Below are 12,500 nucleotides of genomic sequence, written 5' to 3'. Positions count from 1 at the left end.
GGTTTCAAAGGCAGAGTTGTGCCTCATCACTCGATGGAGGTATAAAAGAGACAATAAAGGAACTGGAAAATATTTTTGGAACAAACGATTTGTGCAAACCGGTTGTTGCAGAGATACAGAGGACAATTTTAATGGACAGTGAGACAATAATCCAAAAATATGTTAGAGTGACATCGAGTAAAATTGATGATAAAAACAAAGTTGTGAAAGGGGCAAAAAAAATTCTTGGTGGTCCCTCAATTAGGCTATATTGTTTGAATTTGAAATAAAATAAAATGAAATATAATAATAATAATAATAATAATAATGATAATAATAATGATAATAATAAAAATAATAATAATAATAATAATAATTTATTATTATTATTATTATTATTATTATTATTATTATTATTGTATTTACAAATTCTTAAACAATCTTAAATTTACCATATAAAATCTTCTAAAATGCTGCGAATGATAATTACAATCATAATCCGTAGAAATAACAATAATTATATATACACTAAAAACTTCACTCTAACAGCATCAAACAGAGTGGAAAAATCTATTAAACACGCGCAAAATGTTTGTTTCCACAAGGCGACGTCAATAAAGTGTCCCTAAATATTACATTATGGCTCCTTGGCTTTCAATGTCAATATCAATGTTCTAAAAGTCACAAAAGGTTTGTCTTCTTGCTCTTGATCTTCGAAGGCAGATTAGCGCGGATGTAAATAAAGCGAAGGATGTCCTTGCTCGTATCCAGGACATTGTTTTAGCATAATCTTCTCCTTTCTTGATGGAGATGATGATAATAATAATAATAATAATAATAGTAATAATAATAATAATAATAATAATAATAATAATAATAATATAATAATAATATTAATAATAATAATCGAATGTAAAAAAGAAAAGGGTTCGACTTCATCTTCCTGATTTAAACCTTAAGGTTCAACAGTGTCTCCCTTCTTAATGAGGTACGCTTAACTTGCTTCACGCACATTATCTTTAGTTAAGAATAAAGTTTGTGAAGTCGAGGTGAAAGTTGTTGTCACCGTATTCTCTACCAGCAGAGCTGAACAAAAATTGTCAATAACACGAGAGTGTTATAGTGTAGTTTCTCAAATTCAAAGGGTAAGCTATCCTATTTCTCAGGATGAATCTAATTCATGCTCCAACGCAGATCCCCGTTCGAACTTTCTGAACGTTTGCTTCTGCGATATAAAATTTTCAAGTACATCTTTACCGCGCCATAACGAAATGCGTCGGTGTCACTACAGTAGTTGTTAGCGATCGACTTGTGCGTCATGAATTAGTTAAGCAATTGTTTAATTTTTTTAAGTACTTAATTCATCAACAGCCCTGCGATAATAGGCTCGTAAAATTGCTTTCTTCTGCTTGTGTGACAGTATTGCTGTTAAGTGATTTTTGAGATTTAACAGCTAGGAACGACTTAAAACATGATCTTTCTGCAGTAATTGCTGTTTAAGAGATTGGCTAACCAAACAGAATTTTCGCCTGTCTTGCACATTTTATTTAAAATGCACGGACCAACAATTTCAATCAGAGTTTCTTTTGTTTTTCTCTGTATTCGAAAAATATCCTGGTCATATTACCTTGATCCAACTGTCTGTATTGAAAGAAGTATGTATTTGAAAGGTTTGCAGGTTGCCAGAACTTACAAATCGAATGGAAAACTTGTTCGTGACCGAAGTTTAGGCAATATCAGACTACATCCGAACCCGTCAATTTATCCTTGAAGGTATAATTTTCTCTGTAGTTGAACAATACCCGTCCAATCTCTGAAGTTATCACTAAAAATTAAACATTAAAAATAAAATTAAGGCGGAATATAAAAGGCAAGTATTTCAATGTGCGTGGGCTGTTCTGAAAGTGTTATAATGGGCCGCATGAACGGTGATGCAGTGTTTATGGCTTGTTCCTATTCAATTACAACAATTTAAACGTCACCTTAAAAATATTTTGGGCTGGCAAGTTACTTTGAGTCAATATGACAGTTAAGAAACTGAAAATCAATCTTTGCATCAATTTTTCAAATGAAAAAAGTTTTCCCAGCCGTCGAGTTCCTTTGTTTTTCGATCCAAAACTAAACACAAAATGAATTAATAAACAAACTGGAAATTTTCCGTATTGTCTTCTTCTCTTATACCCAATGCAAAATCAATCTTTTGACTGGCTTCCATCTTTGGCGGTTCTTTAAAGTCGTTAGTGCCTGGCTTATTCTTTTGGGAACGTCTTTGTTGCTATGGTAGCGATGACTGGGAAAGAAGTTCTCATCTAATGCGAATTTGACAATAAGAGCTGTTAATGTGTTCTCTTTTAGCTTTATTAAAACACTATCTAGGAGATTTTCACTATGTCCCGAGAGAATGCCCGAATTGAAAGGCTTTTTAAAAACAGTACTTCTAGAGTTGGCAAGAAAACAAACTTTGACACATCATTTTTTTCGACTTTTTCTAAATGTTCTCAGAGGAACAAAATATTATGATGTGGAAGCAGGTCATATGTTGACATCTTGAGACACCTAGTTGACATTAAATTACCAAATTTGAGATATTTTTTTCATAAGTTCTATTAAGGATTCGTTGCAAAAGCTGTCAGTTTTATTATTACTAGTTTGACCTTCTTGGTGTACTGAGAAGGTAAACAATAGCAATGCTAAATTGAAACTCTTCTCCAAAACATAAATAAATTGAAATACATAGCACACCCAAATTGACTTGAAACATAAACCCTTAATATTCAAGAATACAGAAAACAAGGCTTTATTATTTTTTTCTGAAAACCGTTTCCTTTAATGGATTTAATCTTCTTTAGAGACAAAGCTGGATTAACCGTTCTCTTCCGTTGTATAATTCGTTTATATACATATATATGTTCAAACAAGGCTTGAGCTTGCGATTCCATTTTCATTCGTTCCATTCTTGAACTGTGGCTAAAATTGTAATTTCAAATTCACGCTCGTCTTCGAAGTAAACCACACAAAAACGCAAATGGGCATGATTTTTAAACATGGCAACAGTTTACCTTAGAAAATACGCGCGGAGCAGGATGGACAAAGACGGCCTTATCTGGTTTTTACAACGAGGTAAAACCGAACTTAGAGGAACTCTTTCCTTTCATTGTGTTCATTTCCTTTCGGGCTTAAGAGCTGGCTTACATTATTTACAATGCCGGGAGAGATGTCTTTGTCCTTGTCAAAATTGTGAAGACTTTTATGTAAACGAAGATGAGAAACTAAGATCAGTTACCCTAAGAGCACAAAAACTGTCATTCAAGAATCTTAGTGACCAAACCGTGATAGCCACATCTCCAACGCACCCAGTTTTAAAATTCATTCCCCAAATCAGGAGCAAATTAGTGCTTATTAAACTGAAGAAACAGAGAATTATATAGAATTATTCTTGAACCGAAGAAGTTTTTCGATTGAATACGAAGAAAAGCTGGCAATTGTATTACAAAGCAATGGAAATTGATTCCATCTTTATGAAAGTATAAAGTTTCATGAAAGGGATTTTGATGCCGCGTTAATTCTTGTGACCACGATGTTGGCTTTAATGGGCGCGATATCTATGTAATATCTAATATCTGTCTTATTGTGGTTTTAGCCAATTAGAATGAACTTAACGACCATAACATATGCAGCACATTTTCCATATGACACCCAGGAACATAAACAATTAAGTGCCCAAACTCGTTTCACTGACAGAGGTTGCCAAGGCCGGAGTCATTTTTCTCGACTAGAATCTTTTGAATCGTTCGAGTCCATGTAGATTAAAAGCGACCACAAAGACAATTGACCGAAGACAACCGGCACTTCGTTTCTTGCAGGTGCGTTTCTTTCAGGTCGATAAAACCTGAATGACTTACTCAACGTGAGCAATAATACGGCTTCAACGCTAAAAGAAACCAAAAAAAAAATAAACGCGACATGTAAGATACTGTTGTTCCAACACTCGAACGCAACTTGCTTGTGAGTATTGATTTTCTTATTTCATGATTTTAGATCAGAAACAAAGATGAATGGCTTATTTGCCTCTTTGGAGAAGCGTCTTCAAGTTTGCAAAGATCTACACGCTCTCTTCAACTTCACTGCACTAGAAGCCTTGAAGCTTAATAGCACGGAGACGAAATCCGTAGCGCACGCCTTGGTACTAAACGTAACGGCTTGTGAAAGGCGGAATACGACTGACAGACCTACAAATTCATGGACGGCTGACCAACCTCACCCTATCCTCATTTTATATTTCGTTATTGTGGCCGTGTTTGGACTGGCCATAAACTTAAGCGTAATCGGTACTATCTGCCGAGTGCGACGGCTATGGACCATCACCAACGCGTTTGTCATAAGCCTGGCAATGGCGGATTTCCTAATGGCCAGTGTGCTGATACCACTCAACATCTACGTAAAATACACCCATGATCCAAATCTTGGCGTCGCTAAAGATACGGTCATCACTCTGTTAGGGGTTGCTTCGCTTTTAAACCTGGCCGCTGTCACGTTCGAGCGCTTCATGTCCATTTCCTATCCGTTGACGTACGACGCTTACCTGAATCGTTGTCGCGCTACCTTCGTCATCACAGTCGTGTGGTTCGTGTCCATTTTTCAAGCGTTTTTTCGATTAGCGTTTAAGGATGAAGAAGCTGATCGAATCTACGAGATCATTCAGTTTTCGTTAGCAGTTGCCTTCCCATTTCTGTGTATTCTAATAGTAAATATCAAAATATATTACGTGGCTCGACAACATGTACGCCAAATTAACGCATCCACTCCTGAAGGCCCTAGCCGCATATTCAACAAAAAGCTAAAAATCGTGAAAATCATCACTCTTCTTGTGGGCACATTCACCTTGACCTGGATCCCCTACTGGATCCAAAATATTTTCGAACATCATAACCCTGATGCTAACAACCTCAAGGTGGCTGAGAAGGTGACCGAAGCCGTGGTGTGTTCGACCGCCTTGTTAAATCCATTGCTATACGGTTTACTGCGCAAAGATGTTCGTGAAGCGATCTTGAGAGGTCTGAGATGCCAGAATGTGAATCAAACAGAGACGCAGAGCTTTTCTCACAGCCTGCGAACAGAGCACACGCCTGCATTGACTTCTAAATAAACACTGAGAAATCACTCCAAGCATCTTATTACTTGAAGTTCAAAATGTGCCTCGAGTGTTTCTTTTTGTGTTCAAGGGACTTATAAAGAAGTCCATGGCCAGTGGACTTGAGCGATGTGCTAACAATAATCAGTGTATATAAGACGACTCAGTTTACATCAAGGGCCTGTGTGGGCCACTGCATGTGGGTATAAGTTACTTTGACTGACAAAACTATTGTATTGTCATGAGTAGAAAGTCTTGTTCGAAAGTTAATGAAAAACTGTTTCTAATTGCGTAGATTGAAGATATTTTTTAAAGCCAATGCATGAAAAAATCTTAGGGTCCTTTTTGGTGGGTTCGAAGTACACTGAATCATCATCCCAAATGTTACGATTTTGAATGGGAAATTTACATTCAGTGCATTGCGTTAGAAAATGATGACTCTACATTGATAGTCGGCGTGTGGATGGGATTTCGGACTCTATTATTCAAACTTTAACTTAAATATGACACAAAATGCGCTCGTTAATCTTATCTTTGAGCTATAGTCTGACTTAGATTTACCAAAATATAACATAATATTATTGACTTATTCTTTCCATTACGACACAAATGTAGGTCGTTTATCACTTGTTCATTTTATATTTAACTCGCTGAATATGTAATTGGTTTTGAATGCCAAGATATTAAGGCTGCTTTCGATTGACCGTATTCCGGAAGAGGAATACATGGAATAGAAGTTAGAAATCCTTCGTTCTTACGGAGATTCGCAGTAAAATTGTCAAACACCTGATAAAATGCTATTTTAAACAAATGCTTATTATCCTTGTTGCCTCAAAACGCCAGACAAACCGTTTTAAGTCATCGCTCCAAGTATTCTTTTTCCGGAATAGGGTCAATCGATCGCACCCTATGATTCCAACGCCATTTAGGCATTGCTTTACTCAGTGAAATATGGCCTCTACTAAAATGGGTACCCGTCAAGGAAAGTTTTGCCGTGTTTTCAAACAATGCCGAAGTGCTCTAAAATTCAGTTTGTTATCAGGAAATAGATGTAAATTGCATACGCTTAGAAGATTAAAAACTATATTAAGACGCTATCATTATCTTTTGTGATCTTATTTCACCGCTATCCTTTTTGTCATCAGATGTACTACTTTACATTGGTAGACTTTATTAATTCTTTTTTGGCGGTGTCTTGGATTCAGAAGGTCCGTCGAAATCTACAAAGTTCTATTTGCTTGGAACTTAAATGCCCCTTCTTTCTTCAAACTCCTTAACTCATTAAAACTAAGTTTATACATCAGTTCAACAAATGCTTGGCGAGCAGCCTTCTTGTCTATGAAGCCAGCTGTTCACTCAATTGAAGAGCAGTTTAGACTACCCGGCTCCTTCAAAACCTACTTTTTTCGTTCAGTTCTGTATTTCTACACGTTTAATAACCTCAGAGTCATTGCCGCCTAATGCTAAAAGTACTTGAGTGGAAAGATTACATGACAACACACAGTAAAAACCAATCTGGATAGAATTCAGTGACGTGCATCTTAAATTAAGTAGGTCTAAGTGGAGATATCTGGTTCCAAATTGAAGTTCTCTAGAACAATATAGTAAGGGGGGCATTGATTACGGTATTTTTAGACAGGTTTTTCAGATTTTGTGCCAAGAAAATTCAGTTTTTCGGTTTTCGGCAAAAAGACAAGTGGTTTTGGGTTTTCCTACTTGGTCTACATTTGCGCTTTCATCAGCGACAGCATTCTCCGACCTTGCGCTATTTATCGAATTAGCTTCCTGACGCAGACTTAAGTTCGTATGCCTGACGTATTAGGGACCTTTAGATTGGAGAACAAGAACGACTACGAATACGAGTTTTCCGTGCTGATCATGCGTGTAAGGTTTGGAGGCCGACATTTTTCGAAGTGCGCATGCTCAGAACGGAAAACTGGTATTCGTGGAGTATTCGCGAGGTATTCGTAGTAGTTCTCGTCCTCCGATCCAATGATCCCTATTACCAATTAAGCAGTTCGAGAACGCTTTTTAAAACTTGGTTTTGCCTGCGATTTCCGGTTTTCGGTTTTGATCAAAATGTACAAGGGTTGTTCGGTTTTTAGCGATGTTTTGTGCGGATTTTTGGATTTTTTAAATACCCCAATGGCCCCCTCATATGAGAATGCTGCATATGTAACATTAATAATCTTAAAGCATACCTGTTAATTCGAAGAAAAAAGCCATGGCACAGGAGAAAAGCAAAACCATTTGAACCATTTAACCGATTCTTGTTGTTGGTTTAATAGAGCTTGGCACTTAAAAATTGTAAATAAAATAAAAAAACAAATAAAGAAAATTAGCTCTTCTTTGTTAAGCCAGGAAACAATCAGTTCAATCGAGAAGAAGACTGAAAAATCAGCTGGACTAGAGTGAAATTTCGTTGCTTTTAAATTTGGCCATGAGAGATTTATTGCTGAAATTTTCACGACTGAAACTCTGTAGACCTTTGACCTTGAAGGCAGTCAGCCATTTTTAGCTTCCAGTTAAAATGTCTAGGACTGGCTGCTTAAAGCAAAAGAAAAAATTAAAAATTTGTCTCTTTTGCGGGTCATTTTTTTGGTGAGAAATATATATTTAACGTGGCGCGAGAATGATAACAGTGACCTGAGCTTTGACTGGTTAAGATTGTCTAAGAAGTATTTTCGCAAATTAAAACCCAACTTAAATTCTGTTCGTTAAATTGAACTGAGAATTACACATTAGAAAGATAAACACATCACAAGTAATCTTGACTTTGTGCTTACGTGTATGTCTTTTCCATGTCCGATGTCCGCTTAAATAATTGCTTTTCCATGACTGATATCATATTTCTAAGAAAGCGAATTCCAACCATCTGAACAGAAATGTCAATTTTGTTATCACGAAAATTAGCACTGTCTTTCTTCTATCTGAAACCTCCAGAACATAATTTTTTTATTCCCAGTAAACGCTTTTCTATGCAACCATTTATCTGACGAACAAGACGTGTTTCAACACACGAGCGGGGAAGCGTGAGAGACAACGTGAATCGCGTTCCCTTCCAGCCTTTTCGCAACCCTCAATTTCGTCGCAGCTGTCTTGAGTTTAATTTAATCGATATTCGGATGTTTTACTCTGCAGCTACTACTAAAATTCGTTTCTTGGTGTTTTTGTTGTCAATAAAAATCCTTTTTTCTCTAAATTAAGATAGAAAAGGTTCGAGATACGAAATGTTTGTTCTGTTCGCAGGAAAAACTGGTTCGCGTTATTTAAATCATGCAACCTTCGATTCCGGCGCAAACTTATCATGGGGAAATTGGTCATGTTTCGAGCGTCAGAGCTTATCGTTAAATCAACAAAGAAGCGTTGTGTGGGGGTTGTCACTTTCGATTTCCTGGATTAATATGTTTACAATATAGAGCATTTAATTTCTCCTGATGAATGAGGCTGTCTTTTGCGGTTAATTCAAACGATCAACGACTTGCTAGTCTTAAATAAATTAATGAGGTAAATTTTTGTTAATATAATTCGAACAAACCAGATGGCACATAGCAAAGCCACTTAGAGTTTCGTTTGAGGATCCAGGCTTTTCTTTAAATTTTAACAGTTTATCAGTTGCCTGAAAAGAAACTGAAATGCCAAAAAGTTAGTTGAAAAGAATATAGAATCTATTCAGAAACCTAAACAACGAAAATTATGCTTTGATTGTATAAGATTATTACAAACAATAGACTCCACAATGACCATGAACAGTACTCCCTTATAAGGGCTTAATGGAGATGTGCGGCCAGCCAGGGTATGTTTTTCGGGATTTTTGTCTTAAACAGGGTATCGAATTTATCATTTTTTGTCTTAATCAGGGGATCGATTTATCAATTTTTGTCTTAAACTGGATATCTTTTCTCGGACGATAAACAGCAAAATTTTTACAAGCCCTTTTAATTAATATTGATTTCCGTTGACTTTGGCATTGATACCAGGCACATTAAACAGTCATAAACAGGGTATCAAAAATCGGAATTCTGTCTTAAACAGGGTCAGAGTATGAGGGGCCTCGCCGCACCTCCCCACCCAGGGATATATCGAGTCCCCCCTCCCCCCCGGGGAACAGAGAAATGACTATATGTGAATTGAATTGTGCTTATGCCGTGTTTCGTGTTCACATGGCATAAGGCGAACGCAAGGACAAGAAGAAAAAAAATTGATTCTTGTGCTTCCACTTATGTTTATGCTTGCTTCGAGGCTAGGGTTATCCACATTATGCCGGCATAATTTTGAGCATAATCGTGAGGCATGAGCATAGAGCATTACGCAAGCATAATAGCAAGAACAATTACTGGAAATATGTCAAAATATCGAAAAATCTCGAAATTGGGATTCCTGATAGTCCTGTGGAGAATGATACGTCACAATCGACTGCCCCAGACTTCACCACAGTAAACGGACGTGGCCAAGTGGGGCGACTGGGAGTCTGGGACTTGTATTTTTATGGCAAAATGAATGATCAGGGAGAAAATTTTTGAGCATAATAGTAACATTTTTTGAGCGTAAAGAATTAGCATAATAGTGGAAATTGTGAGCATAATGTGGACAACCCTATTCGAGGCCGTTCTCACGATGAAATGAGACGTTTTCTTGCGCTTGTCCAAGCATGCGTTCTTGACGGAACCCCAAATGTGCGAAACTATCGAAGGCAGCTTCAATTCAATGACTGTAGTTTCTCTTCTTCTGAGAAAAACGTAAATCTATTACTATTGTCTATGTCTGATCGAACGTTGACCCGAAAGTCTCGCTTTCGCGCGCTCTGAAACGAACACCGCTTCAACGTGGGTTCAACTGTAATGACAGCTATTTGCATAAAATTCATGTGTGTAATTTGCCGGGCAGGACTGGACGAAATCAGGAGCTTTTACTCCCCACTGTGCGCTTTTTGCGATTGGTTTTGCACCTTACGTTTTGTTTCATGAATAAATGACATGGAGAAAAAGGGTTAATGACTAAAACACCACACGAGTAACACGGATACGTACGAATACTTAACAACTATTCACCGAAGTGGAGGTGGGTATTGGTAGATATTTACCGAGCCGCCAAATATATATTAAAACAGTATGATAATGTAGCACAAAAATATGATTTTAATTCATTTATTTCAGCAACGATTACAATATTTTCGAGCGCAAACCCCGCGCGAGTTGCTCGGAGGTGAATACGAAGTAACCAATCAGAGCGCACCTTCAACGCTATCCAGTGTTTTAGTAGATACTTAACACAATTATTACATAGTTGACACACCAGAAATCTACCCCTTGCAGTCGACAGACCGACCATACAATAAAATAATACAATACAATACATACTTAATTGGCCACTCCCCATAGGCGCTTTTCATGCAGGGCCAATGAAACCCAGAACGAAACGACAGAACAACACAACTAAGAATCCCAATTGGCTGGAGGCAAACCAGATGGCTATATATTATAAGTGAAAAAAAAAAAAGAACAAAAAAGCAAGGTGATGCACGATGACATCAACCCGGTGTAGCCAACACGTTACGCATGCGCACAACCATTTCACCCAGTCTGATGGACCTTATTCACGATGGCCGCCATGTTGGATTTGCTATTATCATGCAAATTAGCAACACACTTCTTAGGGGGCAAACAACACAAGTTCGAGAGGTTATAACGAACACCTTAGCACCTTAGCCACACAGATGATTTGTTTCACGTTCATTGAATGTTTATCACATAAGCAGTAAAATACAATCATTACACAAGTTACTTCGACGTTTTTTAGTGAAAAATGAGCAGATAACGAAGTAGAAAGTCAAAATGTCAAAGGCAATCAAAAGATATAAAAATTTTATAAAAGGTACTTAATTCTAAATACTAAAATGGACTTTTTGCAATGTTATTTTCCAATGTTATTGCCGATTTTCCGCAATTTGCTTTTTTTTCAATGTTTGCCCCCCAGCATAACGCATCGCTAATTTGCATGACAATGTGAAAACCAACATGGCGGCTATCGTGAATGAGGCCTATTGGCAACCATGGACATTTTTTTTGTGAAAAACACGAACAGGAGCAGGAGACATGCAAACCACGTTATCACGGGACAGATCACCTAGAGCAGAAAGAAGATAAGAATCGATTTGATCACGATGAGTATCAACAAGAGAAAATGAGGGGACAGAGAGGGAGGCTCAGGGCGTTGGCCGGGATATGTTATGTCCACGAAAGTTATTTTAAGACGAGCGGAAATGATTTTTCTAGCGAAAGTCTGTCTTCCGAGACGTCCGCATGCAGTCTTGCCTCGCTCTCAGGTTCTTAGTGAAAAGAGAAAATGACGGCGCACGAGGAAGGCTGATGAATATTTATTTTCTTTCAAACATCGGACCGAGGTTGCCTGCATGCGGACGTCTCGGAAGACTTCCGCTCGTCTAAAAATAACTTTCGTGGACATGACATATCCCAAGGGCTGGGCCGGGAGCCTTCCTCGCTGTCCCCTCATTTTCTCTTGGTATCAACTGGAGAACTTGAAACAGGAACAGCGGACAGAGAAGAGGAACAGGAAGCAACTGAGGTAACAGGTTCACAGAGATAACAGAGGAAACAGCAGGCGATGCAGGGACAGCAGGAACATCAGACGACGCAGGAAGATCAGGAATGGCAACATCAGCAACAGCAACAGGATGAGCCGGGGCAAGAGAAGCCGCTGAGGCAACAGCCTTCTCATCCCTGGACATCACCTCTTCCTCCTCCTCTCCCTCGGAGCCCTCACAAGAGGCCTCATCTGGGGGGGAGGAATATAATGAGGACTGCTGTCATCCTCAGCGACTGGAACACTGAAAGTCACGCTTGCAATCCCGGGCCATGTGACCAGCCTGATCACAGAGCCGGCACAAACCAGAGAGCCGGCAAGCAGAGCCACGGTCCCGGGTTTACGACATATGACGCTGTAGACAGGCTAGCGAGCATACCAAACGCGCCAGTTGTTGTCACAGATTGACACGAAGTACGGAATATAAGATTCAAAGCCCTCTCAATGACGCGATTTCCATTATGAACTGAAGAGCAGGAAAATTGGCGAAAGTGTTCCGCTGGACCAACAATACATCTCCATAGCATTCAAAAAAGGCTTTCACATCGTCATCCGAAATCTCTGAGGGCAAATCTCGAACAAAAACAAAATGGAAACTAGAATCTGCACGGACAACGCGAAATTCCACGTCACCACAAACAACGCCGGATAAAATCAATTCATTACACGAAACCTGATCTTTGAAAGTTAAACGAACACGACCGTTCCCCAAAAATGTTGTAAGCATTATGAACTGAAGGCCAACTTGCATCCATCTACTGTGGTGACACCGCAGAGGAACCATAGC

General features: G+C 38.4%; 3 protein-coding genes across 12 annotated transcripts in view; 2 read left to right on the top strand and 1 right to left on the bottom strand.

Annotated features, from left to right (window-relative positions):
* The window catches only part of LOC138059018 (beta-4C adrenergic receptor-like), a 38,839-nt gene extending 32,632 nt beyond the window's left edge, over positions 1 to 6,207 (top strand). For 4 of the 5 annotated variants that reach the window (XM_068904508.1, XM_068904509.1, XM_068904511.1 and 1 more), the window contains one exon: positions 4,018 to 6,207. In XM_068904508.1, coding sequence (XP_068760609.1) covers positions 4,031 to 5,125 — 1,095 coding nt within the window. In that variant the 5' untranslated portion in view covers positions 4,018 to 4,030 and the 3' untranslated portion in view covers positions 5,126 to 6,207. Of the gene's footprint in view, positions 1 to 2,810; positions 3,843 to 4,017 lie in introns of those variants that run through there. The other variant, XM_068904507.1, reaches the window with a different exon arrangement.
* Positions 1 to 12,500, top strand: part of LOC138060786 (forkhead box protein N3-like) — a 234,556-nt gene that overhangs the window by 56,782 nt on the left and 165,274 nt on the right. The window lies entirely within an intron of this gene.
* The window catches only part of LOC138059016 (potassium voltage-gated channel protein Shal-like), a 50,197-nt gene that overhangs the window by 28,536 nt on the left and 9,161 nt on the right, over positions 1 to 12,500 (bottom strand). For 2 of the 6 annotated variants that reach the window (XM_068904502.1, XM_068904498.1), the window contains exons 2-3: positions 7,897 to 8,740; positions 7,312 to 7,407 (exon numbers count right to left, since the gene is read on the bottom strand). The exons of 1 other annotated variant lie outside the window; for it this stretch is intronic. The gene's annotated coding sequence lies outside the window, so the exon portion shown is untranslated. Of the gene's footprint in view, positions 1 to 7,311; positions 8,887 to 12,500 lie in introns of those variants that run through there. 3 more of the 6 variants (XM_068904501.1, XM_068904499.1, XM_068904500.1) reach the window with 3 other exon arrangements.

The sequence above is a fragment of the Montipora capricornis genome, chromosome 8 (genome assembly GCF_036669925.1).
Source record: "Montipora capricornis isolate CH-2021 chromosome 8, ASM3666992v2, whole genome shotgun sequence".
Classification (NCBI taxonomy): domain Eukaryota; kingdom Metazoa; phylum Cnidaria; class Anthozoa; order Scleractinia; family Acroporidae; genus Montipora; species Montipora capricornis.
Note: the sequence above shows the minus strand (reverse complement) of the source record. Positions and strands in the feature narration are given on the sequence as shown.